This window comes from Fringilla coelebs, assembly GCF_963513975.1.
Source record: "Fringilla coelebs genome assembly, chromosome: 2".
NCBI lineage: Eukaryota > Metazoa > Chordata > Aves > Passeriformes > Fringillidae > Fringilla > Fringilla coelebs.
Window position 1 is genome coordinate 31,974,077 of NC_140029.1, and position 25,075 is coordinate 31,999,151.

General features: G+C 39.3%; 1 protein-coding gene across 1 annotated transcript in view; it reads left to right on the top strand.

Annotated features, from left to right (window-relative positions):
• Window positions 1-1,007: 1,007 nt before the first annotated feature.
• VWA3B (von Willebrand factor A domain containing 3B) overlaps window positions 1,008-25,075 on the top strand; it is a gene marked incomplete at both ends in the record, with an annotated part of 56,795 nt that continues 32,727 nt past the window's right edge. Inside the window, 8 exon segments of the mRNA XM_084200993.1 lie at window positions 1,008-1,047; window positions 2,680-2,898; window positions 4,467-4,561; window positions 6,886-7,136; window positions 9,382-9,541; window positions 15,158-15,327; window positions 17,177-17,301; window positions 23,899-24,015. Coding sequence (XP_084057119.1) covers window positions 1,008-1,047; window positions 2,680-2,898; window positions 4,467-4,561; window positions 6,886-7,136; window positions 9,382-9,541; window positions 15,158-15,327; window positions 17,177-17,301; window positions 23,899-24,015 — 1,177 coding nt within the window.

Genomic DNA, 25,075 nt, shown 5'->3' on the forward strand with positions numbered 1-25,075 from the left:
TGATGCCAAGGCGACTCAAGGGTTGTGCTGCACAGCACCTGGGGTGTTAGGGTGCAGAGTTCTGCTTTTTTTAAGTCCTCCCTGCCCTTCACACTGTTCATCTCTTTCTTCATGAGCAGGACAAAGACTGGAATGGGTTATTTGTTTCCATGTGGGTATTTAAACCCATATAAAAGGAATAAATAGCATGTTCCATTCTGCAATGAAGAAAGAGGGAGAAGGCTAAGTCTTTGGGTTAAATATTTATCCTGTTTTTGCTTTACTGTGGGAAAAACTGCTTGATGACAATGGCTAACAGCTGGCCTGCTAGTGATTCATAAATATCTCTCATTCATTCATCTTACTTACTAAAGAAAAACCAAAGCATTGATGTCTCAAAGCAATGCATTCAGCTATTGTATGCTACCTTGCTTTGCCTAGCATTTTGTCTCCTGTTCCTCTGCTGTGTCTTATTCACACTTGGGCCTTATACCAAGTTCACACACATAATTTTTTTTCTTTGTGACTCATCTTGTAGTCTTATATGTAAAGTTATTAATCTCTGCACAAAACTGCATCTCAGGTACTCCCAGATTTAGTGATAGATTGGATCATAGCAAAGTTAAGGCGTACTGCAAAGCAGTAATAGAATATTGTACACTGGCTGACAGCATGCCTAAGCATCATAATCATTTTTCTAGCATATTGGCTCTTTTTAATGATGATTTGGGGTGAAGGAAGGAAAACAATATTATCAATTTCCTGATTTCCCGCTTTTGAGCTTGTGGATCCCTGTCAGATCTGACTTCAGCCTTTCTTGAGATGGGGAATAACTATCATTTTTCTGTTATTTTTTTGCTTGTGGAAAACCCTGATCTCATCCTTCTGTGGTTTATTATTGGCTGGGCATGTGGAACTGGTCTCCCGTTCATATTGACCTGTGCATGGCAATATTTTAATTTTTTAAAACAGTGATTCTCAAGGTTTCAGAATAAAGCAAAGAGGAGCTGCTAGTCAAGAGATCTATCATGACTGCTAATCCATCTAAGAGACTTGCCTGGAGTGACTGTGAGTATTTCATTACTATTTTTGCATAGATTCCTTGTTCTCCTAGATAACTTCCAGTTTCCTTTGGAGCACTGTGGTGTGCATGCTGGCTGTATACAAGCCATTCTGAAGCTGTGCCACACTTACCTGGGCTGTGTATGACCTTTATGTATTTTTGGGGAAGGAAACTGGGAATGACTGTTCAAGTCACTATAAACAATGCTTGACTGTATTCAAAGCTCGAGCAGCTGCAAACCTACACCTGCCTCTCTCTAGAGTTAACATCTGTCACTGCTGCTTCTGCACAGAGCTAAGGAGGGCTGGTAAAATGCCAGCCTCTACAGGCATGCCAGCCCAGCATCCTGCTCATAGGACTGATGGCTGTGAAAGAACTCATGCTGGTCTAAACTTTATAGAAGCTCTCTGTCGCTGAAAGATGATGTTTGAAGATAGGAGTCTCATTTCCTTTACGTAGTGTTGGAAATGTGGAGCTGTCTATCTAATGAACCTTTGGAACCAGGTTGGTTGTTATAATACTTGAATTTAGCAGGAGTTCTGATCATATTCCATACTAGGCTGCAGGTTATTTTGGAGGCATTAGAGACAGAAGTGACCTTTCTTTGTTTTTAGGCCGGTTCCATATATGCAGTACATTTACAGGCATTTTAAGGTATATGGGCAATGGAGGACTGGGACACACCAGATGATGTTGGTACTGGGGAAAATGTACAGAAATTTCCAAAGTCCACAGAAAGTAAACTTAGATACAGCAAGGGCATTTAATCAACTAGAGACAGCTTAGCTCATGCAGAGTATTTTGGGAATGAACAGGAAATACCGAAGTCCTCCTAGAACCTCTGTGCTGAAGAACAGAGGCATTATTGTTTGTCATTGCTCCCATTTCTGCCTCAGCACTCTGGGGTCTGAGCTGCTGCTGCTGCCAAATGCAAGTAGAGCTAGCCTAGCAAACCATACTGTCCTGCTCAGGTGTGTTCCATGTCCTGTAGAAGTTAAAAGGAAGCTGGACCTTCATATCCATGATTTCTTGTGCATGCACGTGATCCATCATAGCCCAGAGCAGAAACTGACAGAACCATCATTTAAACTTGAGGCAAGTGATTTGACTGGGGGGCATTTCACCAGCCTTGCAATAAAATCAGGTTCTTCTGGGGACAATGCTACTGCTTATGGGAGGAGTTCAACATAAAATTTTTAGGAAATACTTGTTTATTTCATAATGCTTCTAATGTGTATGTAGTGATGGTCTGACAATCTTTGAATGCCTATTATGTGTTCTGATTTCCAAGACTTAAAAGAGATGTCTTAGGAGTTGGAAGAAGTGCCATTTGGCAAACTGGACTTATATTTCAGGGCTTGAATTTCAACATACAAGAGACATTTACTTTAATAAATTGAAAGTGAATGTATATGGATGAATAGAAAGATGTAACGGCAAGTGGATGTGTAGGACTGAGAGCAGCTTTACAGATAAAGGACATTATCAGTATAAAAAAAAGAAAACAAGAGGTAAGCTATACATATATACAGTACCATGGAATACAGGTAAAGAAAGGAGAAATTAATCTCATTAGGTTTTGAAATTGTTTGGTTAAAATATAAATGTAATATTTCCCTCATTTCTCTTTACAGCAGTTGCCTTTGATTCAAAGCACAGACAAGATCCTGAAGATTCCCACGAAGTCCACAAGAAGAAATCAAAAGAGAAGAAAAGGAGACTGGCAGTTGGTCAGTGGAGAACAGATGTACAGTCCCTTGTTTCTTCTTCTAAATGGCTTCAGCGTTATGGTCTCAAAAGAAACAAATTGTCCCTGTCCCAGATTTTGTCCCAGATTGGATTCCAGCACAGGAAAGGTATAAGACAAATCAATAATAGGATAATAACTCCCCCAACTTTGAACAGTCTAGAGAGTCACACTCATTCTGCACCCCAATGTATGCAGTGGAGATTTGCACATTGTCTCTTATGATAATGGCAGAAATGGAAGTTGTATCCACATTGCTGACATTGCCAGTTCAAAGAACTGAGAAGCTCCTTCTCATTTTAATATGAGAAGGACTTAGGATCTGAGAATGTCTTTCCTTACCCAGCTGTACTGTTTCTTTACCCTAGGCTGCAGTTTACATCCTCACCAATATAGCTGTCACTCAGAAATAGCTGGTGCTGCTGAGACTGTTAATCTTTTTCTTGCAAGTAACACACAATAAGATCTCTATCTCCTTTCAGATTGCAAACATAATATATGCCATGCCATAATCTGTGATCTACTATTGATCATCAGGGTTAGTAAACGTGCTTGGGAATAGGATATTATTTCTGGGTATCCAGCTTTAAGGAAAAAGTTAAATTTAATTAGAATTCAGTCTGCTTTTCATGCAAAGTCAGACTATAGAAAAATGTTCCTTTGCAGTTGTCTGACAGCTGGAGGGGAAGAGTTTGCTAATAATTATTAACCACTGCCATAATGGTGCTTTGCAGAGCATGGTAATATATTCTTTTCTTTGAACAGCTTGCTGCCTGAGAAGTAGGAATCTATTGCCATAGTTCAAGTTTGCATAATTTAAGGTTTTGGCTGGCTTGTGTCCATGGGGCATTCAAAGATCACCTGTGCAATTCCTGATATCTTGTATACTGCAGATGAAGAAGAAGCTGTTAAGCAGGGTTAAAGTTGTTACAGTGTTAGGAGCAGAATGTACTAGCTTGGCAGGGCAGCATGGTGTACAGATAACTGCTTTATGACGTTAACTATTCCCACCCCTAATGTTTTCCTATCAGTGGAGATCCTGGAGAAGATTTCTAGCTACTGAAAGTGCAGAGTGCACCCTTTTCCTTAGATGCACTCACTTCTGCACCCATTAAATTGTGTAAGAGAACAGCATTATCTGTACCAGATTTTGTATTTGGTTTGACAGACAAATATTTGCAAATCCTGTTGTGAGATTGCCCAAACCTCACAACAATTAAAGTCCTGTGTAGCTTTTTGGCCTATAAGTAATTAGAGGTGGGTTTTTTCCTCATTTCTGACTAAACTGGAAGGAAGCAGCAAAAGCAGGGCTGCTCTATGGGAGCAAGATGAACCAGGAGTCAAAAGGGACTGCAGCCCAGGCAGTGCCCTCCTTGAACAGGATACAGTCCAGCAGCTGGGCGAGGTAATTAACCAAGTCTAGGGTCCAGCCAGGGAATGCAGCCAAGGACAGCAGAAGATGCAGCCAGAGGTTGAAAGCCTCAGGGCCCCATCACAGATATAATCAGAAAATAAAACAAAAACAGAATTAGAATTTCTCCCAAGTTTCTTAACGTCAAGAGCTCAATACTGATGCAAGTGTCTCACAGATGGATGACATACACATCAGCCTGAAAAATACCTGTTTGAAGTAGTCCTGAAGATTAGCAACTTGATATTTTGTAAATTTTACTGTAGATTATGTGACCACCTTGGGGAAACCTGTGGCTTCTCGATATGCAGATGGTCTGTTTCCTCAGTACAAGAGAGCACAAGACGGCAGCGTGTATAATGTAAGTGTGGCTGACTTGTGGTACCTTCCCTATGCACTTAGAAGTTATCACTGTAGCAGACTGATGAGACTAAAATGTTTTCCTATGACAAAAAAAAAAACTTTTATTCCTTGTGAGATCTTTATCTTTTGATAATTTTTTCTTCTGTTTTGTCAAACTGTTAGTGATAACTATCAGTGGTAGAAAATATACCTTTTTTCCTTTCTAAGTCTTAGTCTCTTGCCTTGGTGCAGCATTGCAGTAAATCTTCTCCAGACATGATTGCAGTTTCTAAGCAACATCTACCCTGTCTTGACAGAGGGAACCCTTAAAGAGAAGATGTCAGAACCAGTTAAAAAAAAAAAAAATTGTAATCAATAAAACAAATGGGGACCCTGAAATAAGAAGACATAATGCACTATCATTGCCAATGCAAAGCAGTGCTTTGCTTAGTGCCAGCAGGTCACAAAAGGCTCAGCCTTTTCTACAGAGACAGCTAGCTGGATCTCTGCCCAGGCTCATGTTCTAAGGAATGTCTTAGCAACAGCTGCTGGCAACCCCATTGTTAAGAGGATGGATTCTGATTGAAGAGATGTGCCTGTGAGTGTGGAAGGGAGAGAGTTAATTTATAAAAGATTTTACAAAAGCAAATGGCTTGTCGTTTTTTCTGATGACTAGAGTAACTTCTGATGTCACAATGCTTAAAAATGGGTAAAGAACCATTTCAGGGATCCTTTCCCCCTCATTTTTTTCCCATTAATTCAGTATGAAATATCTACATAATGTCTTTTAATCTTAGGACATGTTGTGAGCAGCAGAAAAGGCATTTTGCTACTATATAATATCCTAAGGATCTCCTTTAGGATATTGAGTACGATACTGTATACAGTTACTACAAGCTTAGAGGAAGCCATTCAAAACAGAGTAGGTTCTGAGAAGAGCTGGTAGGATGAACTGCAGTGGAGTGATGATCTTATAAGAGGACTTGGTTGGTGCTGAAATGTAAGCCTGAAAAAAGACAGAGGAAGGGTGGTATTATTGCCCTTGAATGCTACAGAAAGGCAAATTACAGGGATAGGGAGAAGCTGTAGTTTTCTCTGCTAAAAGGCATGCTAGTCCAAAAATAAATGGGTATGAACTGAATGAATAAAATTAGGCTGGACAGTCAGAAGTTTCCTGGCCCTCAGAGAAATGGAAATCTGCACTTGCTTACTACACGTGAGGCAGTATTCTAAAAAAACTGCTTTATTTTAAGATGGAGTTTGGTCGGTGTAGTGCAATAAACTTCTTTGTATGAATCTGACTGTCATAGGAGGAAACTGGATTTCTAAGTGCTCCTTCCCAGGCTGACATTCCTTTGGCAGTCTGCCTGAGACTCTGTATCTGGGGGGCACATTACAGGGCCTGAACTGATATTAAAGAACACAGAAAAATACAAATGAGAGGGAGAAGAGTGCAGACTGACACACAAAGTATCTTCTCCCTGAGAAATGTTCTTGTTTAAAAACATTTGCATTTCCAAGGTTTTGTACTTAGTCCTGGAAAGGAAGTTAGAAGGCAACAAGTAAATCAGCTCACATGGGCCAGAGATATTGGGGAAATCTGTGGTGCCTTTTTAGACTCACAGGCTATGGTGAATGTGTATACACTTGATCATAGGGAGGATGTGCTGGTTTTAATATTAATACTGAATCTAGACTTGACTTTACTGAAAAGATATGGGAAGTTTTAGTTGTTGATTGCAGTTAGTTGAACTAAATTTGCCTGAGCACCTACCCACAAATAGTTAATCTGTAATTCTGGGCATTGTTAGTTGAATAATAGTACAAATAAGAAACATTTTACATTTTCCTTTCAAATGCTAAAGACAAGGTGGAGATTGAAGTGCCCTAGAACCAAACCGTATGCTGCCTTGTATTGCTGTAAATTTTTTTTAAAAGCCAGTCAAAGTTCTAGTCTGAGAAGGTACAAAGTTTCTGTGTTCTTGTTTGTTCACCCATCTGCTCTGCAGCCCTTTCTACATCCTAGCCTGTGTTCAGCTTATTCTAATTGCTCCAGTTTTGAGACAGACAAGACAGACAACCCACTGGCACTGTCCCATGCTCACATAAAAAGATTATGAAAAGCAATTAGGACAAAATGCAGTGCCTTTTCTTTATAGCTTAGATGCATTTGTCAAGTATTTACTCTTGAAACAGTGGAGGGAAAATGGGTTGTTTTCACTGCTACCTTAGCTGGCATATCTGACACTTACAAACTAGCTATGCAGCTGTGCTAAGCTTGGGGCTGCATTTGTATTATTTGTTTTGATGTTCAATTTCCTTCTCTCCCTTATTTGAATAAAGCTGACAGCCAAAAAAGAACTGATTCTTCATTTTGTGGATTGTCTAATGGGAGCTATTGAGCTATATAAGCAGCGAATGGAATGGTTAACCAGTGAGAGCCGGCAGATATTTGGAGTGATTCAAGAACAGTGCATTGTCATTGTGTTGGATTTTGGCACTGCAGCTCCAACTGAATTTGATCTATGTCGGGATGCACTTTCTATGGTGCTTGTGGAACAGGTGATACAAATTTCCAGATTCAACCTCATTCGGTAAGCAGAAAGAATCAGAAGCAAGAATGGTTTGGGTTGGAAGGCAATTTTAAAGGTCATCTCATCCAACGCCCCTGCAAATGGGCAGGGACACCTTCCACTACACCAAATTGCTCAAAGCCACATCCAACCTGACCTTGAATGTTTCCGAGGATAAGGCATCTCCCACCTCTCTGGGCAACCTGCTCATGTGTTTGAGTACCCTCATTGTAAAAACATTCTTCATTTTGTCTAGTCTGAATATAGGTTCTTTTAGTTTAAAAACATCACCCCTTGTCATATTGCTACAGGCCCTACTAAATAGACTCTCCCCATTTTTCTCCTGAGTCCCTTCAAGTACTGAAAGGTCAAAATCAGATCTCCCCAGGCTGGACAAAAAGTCCATATCGGCCCATTGTTGGAGAGTAAAAAGGAGTTGCATGTTATATATGTTTGGATAAGGTACTTTCTGTACTGGAAATTGTTGTGGTTCATGCCATGCTAATATCTGTAGATTTCCCACCAATTTTCACCCATAGCCATGCTGAACTTGCCACTTCTGCGTAACAGAAGGCTGCTGTTACCCTGAAGAACATAGAAAGTGCAACAGAACACAAATACTGATGCATCTACAAAATCAGAAGGATTTGCAACAGCAGTAATGCCCTTCACATGTGGCAGTATTAGTGAAACAGTGAGGTTCTGTCTGACCACCTATTGCATTCTTGTGTCTTTAGACATTACAGGTTTCTGCCTTGCAGCTAAATGTGTACTCCCCGAAGTGCCATAGGCACAGGCATAGCCATTTGTATTTCTGTAGATTTCCATGGTCACAGAAATCAGTAGCAGCACTAGGAAACAATAGTAGATTTCCATAACAAAAGATTTCCAAGCGCTTGTTCCCTAAGAGGAATAAATTAATTTGCATTTAGTTAGAAGAATAGAAGCAGCAATTCAAATTTTACCTAGCTGCAAAAATTCTCATACATGCATGAGAGTTTGAATGTGTAAGCTTGGGTTTGGATAGATGAGTGGAAAAAATGATGCACGAATTAGGTAATATAATTTTAAAATTGGCTCCACAATGTTAACTTGCAATTATATGGTGATTCTTAATGTTATTTTACCCAGGCATTGTCCTACAGGTTTGATTCAGGTGCCCTATCTTAATTCTCTAGATTGTGAACTACAGAGACTTGGAAAGAAGAATAATAAAATCACAGAAAGGTTTGGGTTGGAAGGGACATTATAGACCATCTAGTTCCAAGACCCCTGCCATTGGCAGGGACATCTTCCACTAGACCAGGTTGCTCAAAGCCCCATCCAGCCTGGCTTTGAACACTTCCAGGGATGGGGAATTCACAGCTTCTCAGGGCAACCTGTTGAAAAAGTAGCTATTTTCTAAAAAATATATTTTCCAAAGCAGATAGCTTCCATAGTTTTTGAGAACAGAGAACTTTTTTTTAAAAATGAACTGCAAAGCCAAGTCAAAATTGAAGCAATAATTATGTTCATCAATTTGTTTGTTTTTGCAGGAGGGAAACAAAAGACAATATAGCATATAAATTACTACTTTAAAAGAATCTTGGGTAGTATATTTGTCTTTTAGATTTGCAGAAAACCCTTCAAAATAGTTCTTGATGGAATGTCTGGAACCAGTTGGTTTTATAGTTCCTTTCTGCCTTTTTATGTACAAGTGCACAGGCAAAAGTGCTGATTGGCTCTGTACTTCTGTTCTTCCATTAAGACTACAGTGTTTTTGTCAATTAAAATACCAAAAAGCCTATTTTAAAATACCAAAATTTTATTTTTGGTGGCTAGATAAAGGTCAGCTGTACTACCAAAAAAAGTGTCAGTTAAACTGCTCTGAAAACTGCTCTGACACCAATATCATGGAGCAAGTTGTGGAACAAGACCTGTGGAATACACTTGTCTTTTTCATGCCCATATTTTAAAAACCTGATTGAGGTTTTTATGATAAGAAGAGTTATGAATCAGGAACTCTTTTAAAAAATACTTTATCTCCTGTGATCCTACTTTGGAAACAGTTGGGGCAAAAAAAAACCTCTTGTAAAATTACGGTGTTTTTCTAATGGTTTCATTTTTTTCTCTGCTTCCTTTATTGCAAGTCTCGATTTAGTATCTGTGGTATACTGGAATTCTTATTTCAGAATATAAAAGAATTGTAACAATAGCAGAACTCCACTCTCTTTTTCTGCCAGCGTAATTCTCACTGTTTCTGATTTATAGTTAATCTCATTTTCAGGGCTGCTCAGGATCTTATGAAGTGGCAGCAGAAATGCACTCCTGTGTCTGAGCGTACTGTAAAGTCTGCAGTTAGATGGCTCTGGAAGCTGGAGCATATGACAGCTGTCAGCCACACCAGCTCTGCTGAAGCTCTGCTGGAAGCCATGGCTGATGAAGCGGTAAGCTCATGCATCTTTTCAGAAGCCCAAGTAAATCCAAGAGTGTTCAGTGCTAGGCTGAGGGCTGTGATTCGCCCTGATCAATGCTGCAAAGATAAATATTCATGACAGCATTTGGAAAGGATTTTTTTTCCCCTCAAGTGTAGCTCCATATATGCTTAATGATTGTCTCTTTATGTAAATATACTGTATTTTGAATGCAGAAACTTGTTTCTGTATTTTGAATGCAGAAACTTGTTTATTTTCTTTTCGAGAGTACACAGAATAAATAACATTCAGTCATTAGGGGAAAGAGAAAACATCTTCACTTCCACTTTTTTTGCCATATAAGTTTTTCATGGCTTCAGGTTTATGAGAAAATTTCTAGTATCAACATTACTGAAGGCAGGGAAACCATTTTTATTTTGTTGTGTATCCAACTTGCTCATGAAAAGTTATATTTAAAATTCAAAATAGTGAGTACAGAGATTTATGGAAGTATTAGCTTATGATAGGGCTACACAAATCCTTTTTCATCAGCCATGTGATAGCTAGACTTTCTCCCAGGACACAGACAAAGTATGCACAGTTAGTCCGGCAATTAAATGCTGTTCATTTTTAAAAGTACCCTATTACTTTATTTATTAAAATAGTCTCAAGAAATGAAACATATATGCCATCATTTGTGTTTTAAAGAGATATTTTATGACTTTTCCTTAAAATACATATTATTTCAGTTCTCTAACACCTGAATTTAATGGAAAATTTGGCCTACCGTCTGTGGGGTAGAGTCTTTGGTTTTCACTGCTATTAACATCCATCCCTGTGCACAGATCCAATCCTACCTCATGTAAATCTCTTTCTGGAACATTGTTTGAGGGAGAAGGTAAATTTTGCTTCAGTTACCTTCTGGTTCCCTCTGCTGCTGGATTCTCATCCAGATAAGCATTGATGTTTGGAAACTAGTATTAAAAAGGAACTGAGTAAGGAACAAATTGTTCACCAGTGAGATTTTTTTTAATGAATGCTTTTTAAAATGCTTCCTTCATAAATTTTATTAGCATTTTCAATTTGCAGTATTAATACTGAATTTCTCGATGAGTAACTAAAAAATTGTACTTAGATTTCAGCATTGTCTGGATGAAAAAAGTCTTGTTGGACCTGGTGGGTCTCTGTTTGAATAAACAGAAATTAAAATCTGTCAGGCAATAAAGCATGTATTATTATTTTTCCAGATATTGGTGGGCCAGTAGACAATCTGAGGGAGTCAGTTGTGGCAGGTGCTCAACACAAAACAAATTTAATTACTCCTAAACAGAGTAATTGTCATTCATAACTGACAGTTCACTTAAGATCAATGTTCACTGTAGTGCAGATGGGGGATACTCCATTCAGTCCTAGAGGAAACTTGTCTCCTTACTGAGCAGTCATGAGTAACTCTTTCCTAAGAACTGGCTTTATCCACAGAAAAGTTGCTCTGAAACAACAGGTTTTTTTGTTTTGTTTTGTTTTGTTTTGTTTTGTTTTTTTGGTGGTTTTTTTTTTTTTGTGGTTTTTTTTGGTGGGGTTTTTTTTTTTTAATTTTTTTTGGGTTTTTTTTTTGGGGGGGGGGTTTTTTGGGTTTTTTTGGTTTTTTGTTTGTTTGTTTTTTCCCTAGACATGGCTCTTCTTGTCATTCCTTCAGCTGGTCTTTTCTTTCCATATGTGATGATTCCTTAGATTTCCTTTCCTTATGACCTGTAAATCCCAAGCTCAAGATCAGTCTGCTGTAATGTTGCAGTCCTTTGAGCTCTACCTGCCACAACTGCCTCCAGTTCTGTGCAGGTGCCACTGCATGAAGTGTGGATAACTCATCTAAAACACCTCCCTACCAAGATCAAGACTGCAAAGAACTGTTCATGTTTTTCTCCTTTCTGTTCTTACATGAAGTTTGCTTGCTTGTTTAAATGTATAAATTACAACTTTCAAAATATGAAGGACTCACTTGAAAGACTTTAACCTTTCCCCACTATGAGGAATATTTTCTTTGTGGCATGTTGTTGCTGGGTTTGTAGTTAAGTAGAGTGAATTATCTGTGGTTCATAATTTTAAAAAATTTTCTTGTGGGGGGTTGATTCTTTTTCAGCTATACCCAATAAATGTCATCATTTTGAAAGTTGCAGAGGCAGGCAGTGAATCCCTTGAAGAAAGTGAGAAAATTTCTATTCTTGTTGAATATCAAGTTTATGAATTAATGGCAGTCTTAGAGGGGAGGGAGAGAAGATGTGAATCTGAAGGAACACAGGGAAAAATGGTTGTGCAAATATGCATGCATACCTCTGGGCCAGGAGCCTCTTCAACAAAAACAGTAGGAACATGGTGTTGTCTAAGGACTGAGCCTCATCTGGGAGACCTGTGTAAAACTGAACTAAAACACAGATAGGTGCAAGACTTCATTCTTTTTCTAAAGCTAATAAGTATTTTGTTAATCTTGTATTTTAATAAAATACATTCATTGTCTCTTTATCTTTAGTATTTGTCTAGAATTATCAGTGATGCTAGGACACCTGGTCCTGCTTGCTCCCAAATAAGTGGAATTTGTAACTATGGCTCCTGCCTTCTGCATGGAGCGTCTGGCTCCTCTGCAAGATCCAAGAGAAGTTCAAGATGGTCCTGCTTCATTAATTTGCCTGATCCAGCCTGAAATCAGGTTGCTGTTTGGGAGAGACATCTTCCAGTGTTGAGGAAGGTGCCAAAAGGTCCATGAGGGAGGACACTTGAAATGCAGAAATTATTCAGGGACCTGGAATACAAATCAATATCCAAGGCAATAGTGGAAATGTATGAGCACACTTGTAGGTGATATTAAATTTGCATACTACATTGCTTTACTACATAAAATTATGTGAATGCAGATATATTTCCTCACTGCCATCCCAGTTTTTTGTGGTGCACATCCTAGGATTCATATTTACAGAATATAGAATATTCATATTCATAGAATCATAGAGTCACAGAATGGTTTGGGTTAGAAGGGACCTTAAACACTGTTTAGTTCCAACACCCCTGCCATGGGCGTGGACACCTTTCACTAGACCAGGCAGCTGAAAGCCCCATTTAATCTGGCCTTGAACATTTCCTGGGATGGGGCACTCCTAACTTCTCTGGACAATTGTTCCCAGTGCCTTACAGCCTCATAGTGAAGAACTTCTCCCTTGCATCTAATCTAAATCTACCGTCCTTCAGTTTAAGGCCATTCTTCCTTGTCCTTGTGAAAAGTCCCTCTCCAACTTTCATGGAGGCCCCTTTAGGTCCTGGAAGGTGCTATAAGGTCTCCCCAGAGCCTTCTTTTCTTTGGCTGAACAGCCCAAACTCTCTCAGTCTGTCTTCATAGGAAAGGTACTCCAGTCTTGTGATCATCTTTGTGGCTCTCCTCTGGACTTGCTCCAGCAAATCCCTGCCATCTTATGCTGGGGGTCCGAGAGCTGGACACAGTGCTCCAGGAAATGCTTCATGGGTGTAGAGTAGAGGGACAGACACTGCTCCCTTGCCTTGCTGGCCATACTGATTTTGATGCAGCCTTGGGTACAGTTAGATTTCTGGGATGCAAGAGCACATTGCTGGGTCATATTGAAATTCTCAGCAACCAATACCCCCAGGTCCTTCTCTGTACAGCTGCTCTCAATCCATTCTCCACCCAACCTGTGCTTGAACTTGGGATTGCCCTTACCCAGGAGCACAACCTTGCACTTGGCCTTGTACTTCATGAGGTTCCCTTGGTTCCATGTCTCAAGGCTGTCCAGGTCCCTTTGGATGGCATCTCTTCTCTCCAGGGTATCAGACACCACACAGCTTGATGGTGTTGGCAAACTTGCTGAAGGTACAGTCAGTCCCACTGCCCTTGTCACCAAGAGAGATGTTAAAAAGTGCCAGTCCCCATGGTGACCCCTCAGAGCACCATGGACATTCCACTTGGACGTCAAGCTGTTCGCCCCGACTCTTGGAGTGCAACGTCCAGTCAGTTCCTTATCCTCAGAGTAGTCCATCCACCAAATCCACATTTCTTCAATTTAGAGACAAGGGTCTTGTGCAGAGCAGCGTAAAAAGCTTGAAAGAAGTCCAGGTAGATGAGATCAGTAGCCCCATTGTAGAAGGTTACCAAATTGTCAGGCATGGTTTGCCTGTAGTGAAGCCATGTTGGCTTCTTATTGTCCCTGTGCCTTAGCATAGTTTCAAGGATGATCTGGTCCATACTGGGCTCAGAGGTGAGTGTATTCAAATGTATTTTTTCAGTTAAACAATGATTTATCAGGTATTTATCAGCTGGTAGGTACCATGATATATATGTGATATACTGCACAATATTGTCTTGAAAGTCATCATGGGATAGCTGTTTGTTACATTGATTTTTAATGATAGTAAAAATTCAAGAAGCATACTCACCATGAGGATCATTACATGGGTAAGGTGCAGCAACATGAAATCCCTCATAATGTAATATTCAAGCAATAACTAAAGGACATTTTTTCAGCTTCTCTCACTTCTTGTAATAACATTTTCAGAATATAAGTGTGTGTGGTTATAGTAAACCTGCCAAGTTCTTTCTGCCTTGGGAAGTATAAAAAATACAAATCATCTGTAAATACCAGCAATACCATTCAAATAAACGCAGAATCACAGAATATGTTAGGTTGGAAAGCACCCACAGGATCATTGAACCCAACTCCTGGCCCTGCACAGGACCGTTCCCAAGAATCATACCATGTGCTGAGAGTGCTGTCCAAATGCTTCTTGAACTCTGTCAGGCTTGGTGCTGTGACCACTGTTCCAATGCCCAACCACCATCTGTGTAAAAAATTGTTCTAATATCCAACCTAAACCTTCCCTCAAACAGCTTTATGCCATTCTCTCACTGGTCACCATGGAGAAGGAATCAATGCCTACCCCTCCTCTTCCCCTCATAAGGAAGTTGTAGATTGCCATGAGGTCTCCCCTCAGTCTCCTCTTCTCCAGGATAAATACACCAGGTGACCTCAGACACTCCTCATACAGCTTTCTGTGGAGACCCATCTTTTTTGCTCTCTCTTGGATGCTTTCCAACAGTTTAGTGTCTTTCTTATATTGTGGTGACCAAAACTGCACACAATATTCAAGATGAGGTTGCACTAGTGCAGAGGAGAATGGGAAAATCACCTCCCTTGATTGCCATCTTTTCTAACCTCAGAATACATGCTGTCAGTAAAACTATGGTATAAAGTTCCTACTTTTCAGCTCTGGCAAGGCACCAACATAGCATGTCTCTTGATAAAAGTGGCATATGGCACAGAGCCTTTTTCTGACTAATGATGCAGTTGTCCTTCCTTACTCTTCTCTTTGGCTTCAGTTAATGTCTGTGGAAAGAGGCTTGCATTGGGCAGAATCAGAGCCAGGGACTGTGGGATAGGTACTTGTCTCACTTGAGGAAATTTTGTGTGGCCTTCCTTTGAATTACTAGCATAAATGAGAGGAAGAACCAAAAGTCTGAAAATCTTATAGCCCAAGTAATGCATCAGTTTTGCCAAATTTTCCTCCTAAGGATGGGACAGTGCTTAAATAAGTATCAGACATTTATGTAAAACAATGTCTTCCAATTACCTTTTTTTTTCTGTTTAATGACAGGTTGAAGCTGTTTATTACTTTGCTGTGGGGGATATTCCAGTGGACACAAAGCAGCTACTCCTCAAGAAAGTTTCAGATGTCTCCTGTCCAGTCAACATGGTGTCTTTCAATGCTAGGGAAGATGAAACTATTATTTTTCTGAAGGAGTTGAGCCACTTGGCCTCTGGCAGGTATGACAAAGAAGGACAGTAAAGATGACAGTATTCACGAAGTTCTTTGCTGTTAGAAATTATATTGGGGCATACCTGAGTATAATTCATGAAGAAAATGAGACAAAGCCATTTAGTAAGTGATCTGGGGATATGGAAGTAGTCTTAAGATATATGACTAGAATGCAGGCCCTACTTAAAAAGTCCAGCTTTTTTTCTGCATGTGTTCTCACTGGCTTGCAGAAAGGCTATTCCCTTTTTATGCCCAAAATCATCTGCCATCTGCCTCTCTCTTGACGTCTGAAAAAACTGTTTAGGGGAAATGGTCATAACATAAACTGAAATAAGTTTTTGTTGTGTTGCTTTGTACATTAATACAAAGCATTATGTTACTATCCACAAGCACCAGAAAAAGATCTAGAGTTTTGTTAGGTCAAATACTTGTCCTAAATGAGCAGCTCATGGAATAACAGAAAAATGATGGGGTGTTATTCTTCAAGCCTGGTTGTGTGGAAAAGCAATTCTGTAACATGCTCTCTAGCATCCTTTTGGTATGGTTGCTGGAAATTAATATATTCCACATGGCTTTTTGTCTGCTTTATCCTGGGAATCAGCCATGTGGTGAGAATCAGCCTTTAGTAGAAATGGATAAGACGACTTAAATCTTGATTCTGTTATCAAAATAAGGAAAACAAATGAACAAATACAAAACCCACAAGACCAAACTCATGCTCAACAGCAAGAAGGCAGTAGGAGTCAGTAGGTGTTTCTCTGCTTAACAGAAGTCACCATACAGTTTCAGACTTGTGAAATTGCTGCTAGCTTTTTCTGTTTCACTGTTGTTTGTGCAAGAGTGGGAAGCCCTCCAACAGTAGAAATCTCCCAAATGACAGCAGAGCAATTGGTAAGATGGCAGCTGCTTAGCTCTTTTATAGCCATCTGTGTTTAGAAATAGCTTTTAGGAGATGGGAGTGTCTGCCAAAAACAAGACTGGGAAAGTGTTATGTTTGCTCTGGTCTGATGTGTGTTTAAAATTATTGTGGTCATTTAGAAACATGGTTCCTCTATGGTGTCAGGTACATTGCCAGTCACTATCTCTCATTTTCTTTTGGCAGTGTTTATACCTTCATTATTAAAGGAACGTGAGGGTTTCTTGTATGGTATAGACAGAGGCAAAAAGGATTGTGGCAGGGAGCTGAGAGGAATTTTTTTGTTTTATACTATTCTCACTGTGGTTTTTTTGCATGAATCTAGCTTTTGTGCAAAGACTTACAGGGCCTGTTAATAACTTGCTGGTGGATAGTTGCCCAACAACTCTATATGGGTTTAAGTCAGCTTTCCCACAGGAACAGTCAAGTTCATGGGATTTTCATGCCTTGAACCTGTTTCTAGTGTACTTCTGTTTTAGAAATGCATCTTTTTCCTGCTTCTCTGTTATGACAATGAGAATAAATGAAGTCTGCTTGTCATCCTGATTTGTATGTCCATAATGAAATAAATGTTCCTGCTAGGCTTTCAACTGGGAGGATAATCTGATAAAAAGGTGTTAGTGTCATCTCAGACATCTCAAATTACATGCCTGCTCAGCCTCTTAAAAGCATTAATTAAAAATAGATTTCCAGGAAATTGAAGAGTAAGGTGCTTTGCAGTTAGTAATATCAAAAAGAAAGAACATTCTACATGAGAAGACTTCAGAAAGTACGTAAATATATAAAAAAAGCTTGAAAATATTTTTCTGAATTAATATAATGTTATGGTAGTTGAAACCTCAGAAATAATTCTGTAGTTGTGTGTGTGAAAAACATCTCTTAAAAATTAGAGAAATATTTATGCATTTTGTGTACTGGTTGAAACTCATTTTGTATTACAGATTCCATGCTTTTGCTGAGAAGCATAACTGTAGAGATGCTACTGGACCTGCACTAAAATATGAAGAGGATGGAAAAGGATTAATTGCCCCGAAGTCTGGAAAACTGAAAGGGAGAATGCCACTAGGTAGACAATATAAACCCCAAGATTACATTGATTTTATCAGCAAGATGTCAGAATAGAAATGTAGTTTAGGAACTTGATGAGTGTAAAATCAAAAGAAACCTGTAGGTGTGGGTGGGGTGAGGACAGGACTGCTCTGGAAATGGAAATTCTCTGTGTGGGAAGGAGAGGGCAAGGAAAAGAGAAAAATGAAGAGGGTAGAGGATGTACATGAGAGAATGAAAGAAAAGAAGAAAAGTGAAAAAAAAGGGAGAAGATAATTTATTTAGGAATATGAAGAATGGTACTTGTGTGCTTATGCCAGTGACCTTGTGGAAATGTATGGAGAAATGGTTAAAAGGAAGAGGAAGAGTGTGGCAGACCATATGATACAAAAGCCAACATCAATATAGGCCTAGTTCAGCAGTAATATAAGGGAATTAAATCAACATGAGGTTGACTTGCTTGTCCCAAGAATTTGTCACAAAGACAGGCAAAAAGCACGGTAAAGTGACCGTAGGAAGGCAGTGCAAAGTGGTGATGGGAGGACTGATAGAAAAAAATTCCAGGAGGAAACAACTAAAATAAACAGTTTCACTGGTGGGTGGAGCTGGGCAGAAAGCTCAATGTGTTTCACATTAGTCACAGTGCTACTTCCTCTGGGTAAGTGTTCAGTGGGGGACTGGGCTGTTGTTTCAGCCAGGGTGGGAGGAGAGGGGCTTGTGATGTGAAGTGAGACTTTGTGTGTCAAATCTGATGAAGACAGGAGAGTAAAAAAAAAAATATTTCTTTTAGGCATCAGGAATCATAAGATGTCTAGTCTAGTGGCTCAACACACCTACCACCTACTCTCCCTTTGTGCTGGGGGCATTAGTGTTGCCCCAAAGGTAGAACAATGTTATCCTCTTCTCACTGTTAGGGAATGTATGGCATAAAGTGGATTTGATGTCTCATGTTAGGCTGTTTGTCAGTCTTGCACTGACTGGCCATATTTGGGTTGTAATCAAGTTTCTTGCATACTAACCTATCCTTCACTAGGACCATGATTATAACAGCACAAGAGAAAGAACCATTGTGGGGGCCAGAAATAAAGGAGTGAGGTATCACCTGCTTTTTTGAGTTGTGAAAGGACACTCATGGCTCACCCATGCAGAGTTTAGAAATCAACAGCAGAGTCTGCTTCAAAATGCTGTTGTTTCATAGTAATGCAGAGCACTATAATGATTGCCTTCAGGCCGCTGTGAGTGCTTTCTTGCTGTACCACATTTGGGGGTGTGCATGGGGGGAGCTGCCTCCCTCTTCCCCTGGGGCAGTCAGCCTGTTTCAATAGATGAGCCCAGAGCTCCTATATGACTGAAATTACTTCCTCACCACTGTTTCTAAAGCTGAAAGCTGAATAGCTTTAATCGCTCAAAAGGGCAGTAATCCCCTTGAAGTGCATTGTCAGTTGTGTCTTATTGCTATTATGGAGTAGAATTTACACATTAAAAAGGAACACAATTAGCTTTCTGCATTTACTGGGTATTACAAGCGCAGCCGTGACATCACTGGCAGCCAATTGGAGTGTTTCAGTCATATGCAGAATCTTAAGTCCTTTCAGAAAAGAAAACACATTGAAGACATTATTCTGGTCTGTGTCGGATTTCTCTTGTTTCAGAGACTCCTTCAAGGGTGTAGTAATAAGGCAATAAAAATAAAAGTGTTGATTACCCACTAATGGGCTCTGAAACTGGTTCTTGGATATGCGGCATAAACTATGCAAGGAAATAAATAGAGAATGAACCAGAGATTTAATCCTCCAAATGCGGTGTTTCTAAAAACTAAAAGGAGGCACAGGAATATTTTGATTATGTTCCTTTTTGCACCACAAATGCAACAGCTGGAGGGTGAAACTCATAACCATGTTATATGGACTGGAAAAGCTGTTTTAACGACATCTGATCGTTTCTGGCTATCCACTGAATATCAGCATTATGCACATACTGGATATCTTTATGTTGATTCCTTTTCATCTGCTTAACAAAACAAGTCAGAACTATTTAAAATTTTAAATAAGAGCTCAATTCTACCCTCTTTTGCGTCTTGAGTAGACATTTAGAAAGCAAGTGTGATAAACTGACAATTTTTGACACTCATTTTGAGTGGGTGCTCAAGATCAAAACAGGTGTAACTCATTAAAGAATTAGGGTCCTTTTACTGGCAGCCTCAGATTTACTTCTGGCAGAAAAATGCTTTAACATAAAGCCTTATTTCACCAATGTGATTATATCTCCTCATCCAGCACTAATTTTCCTGTTATCACTTCTGCCTACATTCTTTGTGCAGTTTATTCCTCTGCAAAAAGCTGTAGAATTAAGCAATCTTGTTATGTAGTTAAAATTATAAGTGGAAAGGAGGTGACATTTAAGTTGGAAGTTAAAGACATAGAGGGTAAGGAATAGTGGAAGCTGTGGAGAAAAGAGGTCTTTCTGAAAAAGGGCACATTTGTGTCATCTGCTTGGAGTAACATGGTGGTAAGTGCTACATAGTGCTTGAAAAGCAACAGTGCTTTGAACTAGATCCTAAAATGAATAGAGGGTGCTTGGTGGCTGACATTGAAACAGTAAATTTCTGTGTAGTGGTTTCTGTGTGGTGGAATAGATGAGCTGGCAAGTGTAGAGAAAATGCAAATGGACTGAAATCAGGATTTTACTGATGTGATAAATCCAAAGTGTCTGACCTTCTTGTGAACAATATAAGGCTCTGTTCTTAGGTGCGCTTGATTTTTCACATTTAGGGAAATTTGATAGGGAATATATCAGGTTGTTGTGTGTAAAAAAGGAAAGCGTAAGAGCGTCATTTGTCTGTATGACATTGAAGTCAATGAACTCTGCACTGTTTATGTACACTGACATGGGAAAGATTGAACCCTCCCTTTGGAGAGCCAGAGTAATAACTGAAGAGTAGCTTCTTTTCCTAGAAGCTGTAGCAAAGATCATTGCCTCTGCTTTTTTCTTGCATGTGCTTTGTCTAGTTTTAGCAGCTTAACCTTGGCCTGGCAAATCTCTTTGCTAATGTGTAGAGAATGATGCAGATAGCTGTTCTGTAATACCACATGGGATACAAAGTTCATTTGCTTTGTCCATTTGCCCAGTGGAAAAGGGGCAGGATTGGGCTGCAGTGAGTTTCAGTGTTGTTTGACCTGGCAGGTATGCAGGTAAAAGCTGTGGACTACCCTTTTACGCTTCTTTGTGCCTTCATTCATCCCCCCTCTAAGTGGAGATTTTAAAAATCAATGCATAAAGGTATATTGCTGTGTTCTGCTGCCACGTGGAGGCTGAGAAAGGGACTGGCAGTGAAGAAAATCAATTTCCCTATCTTCCTTTGCCAGCAAATTAATTTTCAGATAGATCTTATTTCATTATATTTGCATTTATTTGCTTCCACAGTTTAAGTCAGCTATTCAGACAAGTAAGAAATGCTTCTGTTTTCCATTATTTGCTTTTGTATTGCTTCCTGTTTCAAAGATATTGTAGGTATTTTGGATATTTTGTAGGTTTTTTGGGGGGGGGTTGTTTGTTTGGTTTGGTTTTTTTGGGGTTTTTTTTTTTTTGATTTGTTTTTAAAGCAGGATTTTTTCATTAGCAATATGGAAATCAGATCGGTTACAGTGACTTGTAAAACCAGGTGAGTTTGTTTGTGGGGAGGTATGAGTGGAAAAGCTGCTTCTTTTGCGATTGTCTGCCAGCTAAATAACTGGGAAATGGAAATGAGGGCAGTTATGAGTTTCCGTGTACACGTGAAAGTGTGGTTGTGTTTTTGCTTAGGTCTAACATCTTGCTTCTCAGTTCGTGGGTGTCAGCAAATGCTTCTGCCCCTTGCCACAGGCTCTCCCCACAACCTTCCTCATCCTCTTCCTCTTTCCTAGGCCCTCCCTTCTCCAGAGCAGAAACGCCTTTACCTGCAGGCAGTGCACTCCTGGAACATTACCCAGGGTGAAGTGCTCTGCAGGGTCAGGATGGCTTTGTGGAGAGCCAAGGGAAGCTGACCGCACTTGGCCCAGGCTGGACATGTGCAGCAGGGTGTTCAGGCCAGTCCCCTCGTGTGTGACAGGTGGCTACCCTCCTGCCATTGCAGTGGGGTGGGTTTTGAATGACCTCCGGGGGAGTCCCAGACGTCTGGCTCTTACACTGCCACCCAGAGCAGCTGGGAAAGTGCTTCATGGCAGGGGGAACCAGGAGGGGCCCTTTATCTCCCTGGATAAAGTAATTTTTTAAGACAAGATTATTCCTGGGACATGGGTGCCTGAAAGTGTACAAGAGACAGTGCCTTGGAGTGGTTGTGAACTGCACCCTCCAGAGGGGTGACTTTCTTTGGTTGATGGTCCCCAAAAAAATGGCACATCTGAGGTGTGAGCAGAGGGAATTTAAACAAAGTGAAGTTCATGCTTTCTTGGCCATTTACCAGATATGTGCTTTCAGGGATGGGCCACAGTTGAGACCCACATACAGAAGCTGCTGTGCCTTGCGCATAGGTTTTGATTTTGGAGTTCCATTTTGAAAGACACAGGCCACTCCTTAGCTCTAGGGAAAAAGAGGCAGAGGTGCAGTTGAGCTTCCTGTGTAGAGAGAGAAAGCTGCTGGGGATATCACTGCTTGCAAGCTTCTCTCCCATTTGAATCCAGGAAAAATGTTGTTGGAAAAAAGGTTTTAAGCAGCTGGAATTTTACAATGTGCAGTTCTTGGTGCCTGCATTTGTCCTGTGTAGCAAATGACATCAAGCACACTTGCTTTGAAAGGCATGCTGTGCTACAAGCATAAATGAGGAAAAAATATCTTCTCATGTAATACCAGTCCAATTCACCTATCTTAATGGGGACAGTAACAATAATCCTGTAAAACCTAAGCATCAGCTTAAGGGGAAATGAAGCAACACAATGATACAATTGTTATTGATTTAGAGGTAGTTAAGTTTCTTTAAATATTTCTTTAAATATTTTCAAATTATTAAAAGCATTTAAAAATGTTAACATATTCATAAAATTAAATCTGGATGACAGTAATTGACAGCTTGTGGAGGATATCCAGATTTATTTGGAGACAGCACCACTGGATTTGCATTCTTAATAGCCTGAAACTTAGAACTACATTCATGGGTGGTGTGAATGCATGTGTTTGCATTTCTGGGGAGAGATTGCTTATAAAATAAAAGTTGAATTCTTTCTGAAATATTTGAAGTAACTGTTTTTTCTTAAGTTTATCAGGTAATGATTACAGACTGAGGGGTTTTTTCTCCCTTTTTTGTTTTATGTTGTGGAATGATCTGCCTTACTGAAGCTTTTTGTGATTTAGGAAATGTTGATCTTTGTCCTAATGGCTGCAACAGATGTTTTGAAATGCAGGAAGGTCCCAGGAGATGGCAGTGTACAATAGCACAATTCAAAATATTTGTTGGAAAATGAAAGCATTTCACAATTAAAATTGAGTTATTATTTGTATAACTTTTATTATTTTTAGTATTAGTATTAGTATTATTTCTTTCAGAAAGTTTATCAAAGAACTGGCAGCCTGCTTTAGTAGATCAATTTTCATATCTTATCTTTCATACAGTGAACCATCACTGAATATTAGCTGAACCACTGGATGGTAAGATATAGTTTGCCTTGTTCAGCATTTTTATGTGCAATTCATTACTAGGTTGTGATCTGCAATAGTTTGTAGCCTGTATTTGTGGTTAGGATAGCTGATGATTCAGTTTCTTTTAGATTTTTACTGTAACACTGCACACTGTTTCCCTGCATTGTCCAATATTGCTGTTTAAACTCTGAGAGTAACTTAATTTTTTAATTAAGTAACTTAATTTTTTAATTTTTTAATTTTTAATTAAGTAACTTAATTTTTTAATTTTTTAATTTTTAAGTAACATTTTTAATAGCAATCCTACTGCTTAGGTATACAAGGTGTCTCAATTTTAGTAGTTTATTTTATGAAATAAATATTTTATTATTTTCATCAAGAAAGACATATCTCTTGAAATTGAGAGAACCTTGTCTCAATTCCAGCTTTGGATCTTTCTAATTCTTTTTGGAAATATAGCCTGGTAGTAATTTTTTCTTTTTTGTAACATTTGTTTATGACTGTTGTTGGGAGGAAAATAAATTTATCTTTAATAAAATTTCATTAGATAGTCATCAGGGAAAGAAGATATAAATAAAATTAGTTATGTACTTTAGGATATGGAAAGAGTCAAAATTGTCTTCTTTTTAAAATGTCAAAAATGGGTTTACACTTTGGAACCAAGTTTTGCAATGAAGTCCAGGGGGCAACAAATGAATTTCATTGTGGATTTTCCTTATTATTTTCCAAGAGTGTTAAAATGTATTTGCTTCCACTGTGGGAACAATCTGTGACCAACTTTGGAGGTTAGCTTCAATATATGAAACACCTCTCATATCCTGGAGCCAGGTTTGAGCCCTTTTTTTGAAATCTGGCAGGGAGCTGCATTTGTTCTTGCAACAGGACCTCAAGAAAACAAGGTTATATGGCAAGATCTGGGTATACCAATGACTTTGTTGGGATTGAGGAGTTACAAAGAGCTGAAATGGTATAAAATGTGAAGTTCTATTTATTATTTCTCTTGCAGTAGCTGGTGTCTGTGAAGATGTGTTTTTGATCTGGAAGGAGCTGGAGGAAGCCAAGAGTACAGTGAGACAAGTTCAGGAAATGTTATCAGAATCTGATCAGTCTTCTTCTCAAGATGGTATCACTTATGTTTCTTTCAAGACAGCTACCATTGTATTAATGATCAACATATTTTTGTGAACAGTTTTGATTGCACATCAATTTGGGGATGATTTTCTCCAAAATGTCTGTATACAGGATAGAGCACCTATATGTCTATATAGCACTATAATAGTTATCTAAACTTAGGATTAAAATATTAAAAACTTAAAAATTTCCAATACAAATCTTTGTTTACTATGGCTTAAACTTTAGCAGCTCAGGCTGAAACACACCATTTTTAGTTTACCAGTGACTAGGTTTAGAAGTTACTTGGATTTTAGGATATGGAAATTATTTGGGGTTTTTTTTGTGATCTCTTCCTGTCTGCCTGAACCAGTAAATCTTCCATTTTTTCTACACAGTGCTGGGGAGATACCTTATCCCTCTCCTATCACAGTCTTCTTGGGATAGCCTCCAACCTGGTAGCTAGTTCATTCCACATAAAGGGAAGAAGCAGAGGGGTTGCATTTTTGTCAAGGGCAAAGATCTGAAAACAATTCAGAATAAGCACTCTGACAACTCCTGTCTTAAGAAAAAGAGTGGAACACCTACATTTGTTCATTCAACCCATAGTTTCTGGCATTATGTCTGGCCTAGAACATGACTCATTTGTTGTTCTGTGCATATTAATTGTATTGAGCCCTGTTGGAGACAGAAGCGTAGCTGGTTTCTGAAGTTCTGTTCTGGAAGGCTTTGACAGGGGACAGTGAGAAGCTACTCAGTCCTGCAAAAATGGAGATGCTCTATGTAAAGCACGTGGAAGAAAGAAATCAACAGTTTTCTTTTCAAAACTGTGTGAGCATGTTTGTGACACTTGTTGTTCTAAGGACCACAAGCAATCATAAAGCAAAGTGTTCCACGTGAACAGGCTCTGATTGTGCACCTGCCCTGATGTTGGCTGATCTCTGTGTATGTAATGGCAGTAGATGCCTTCAGAAGTTTAGTTACAGGATCAGGATCTCACTAGTGTGGTCACTGTAGCTGCATCTAAACTGAGTAGACAGTTATACCACCTTGGTCCACCAAAATTAAAGTGT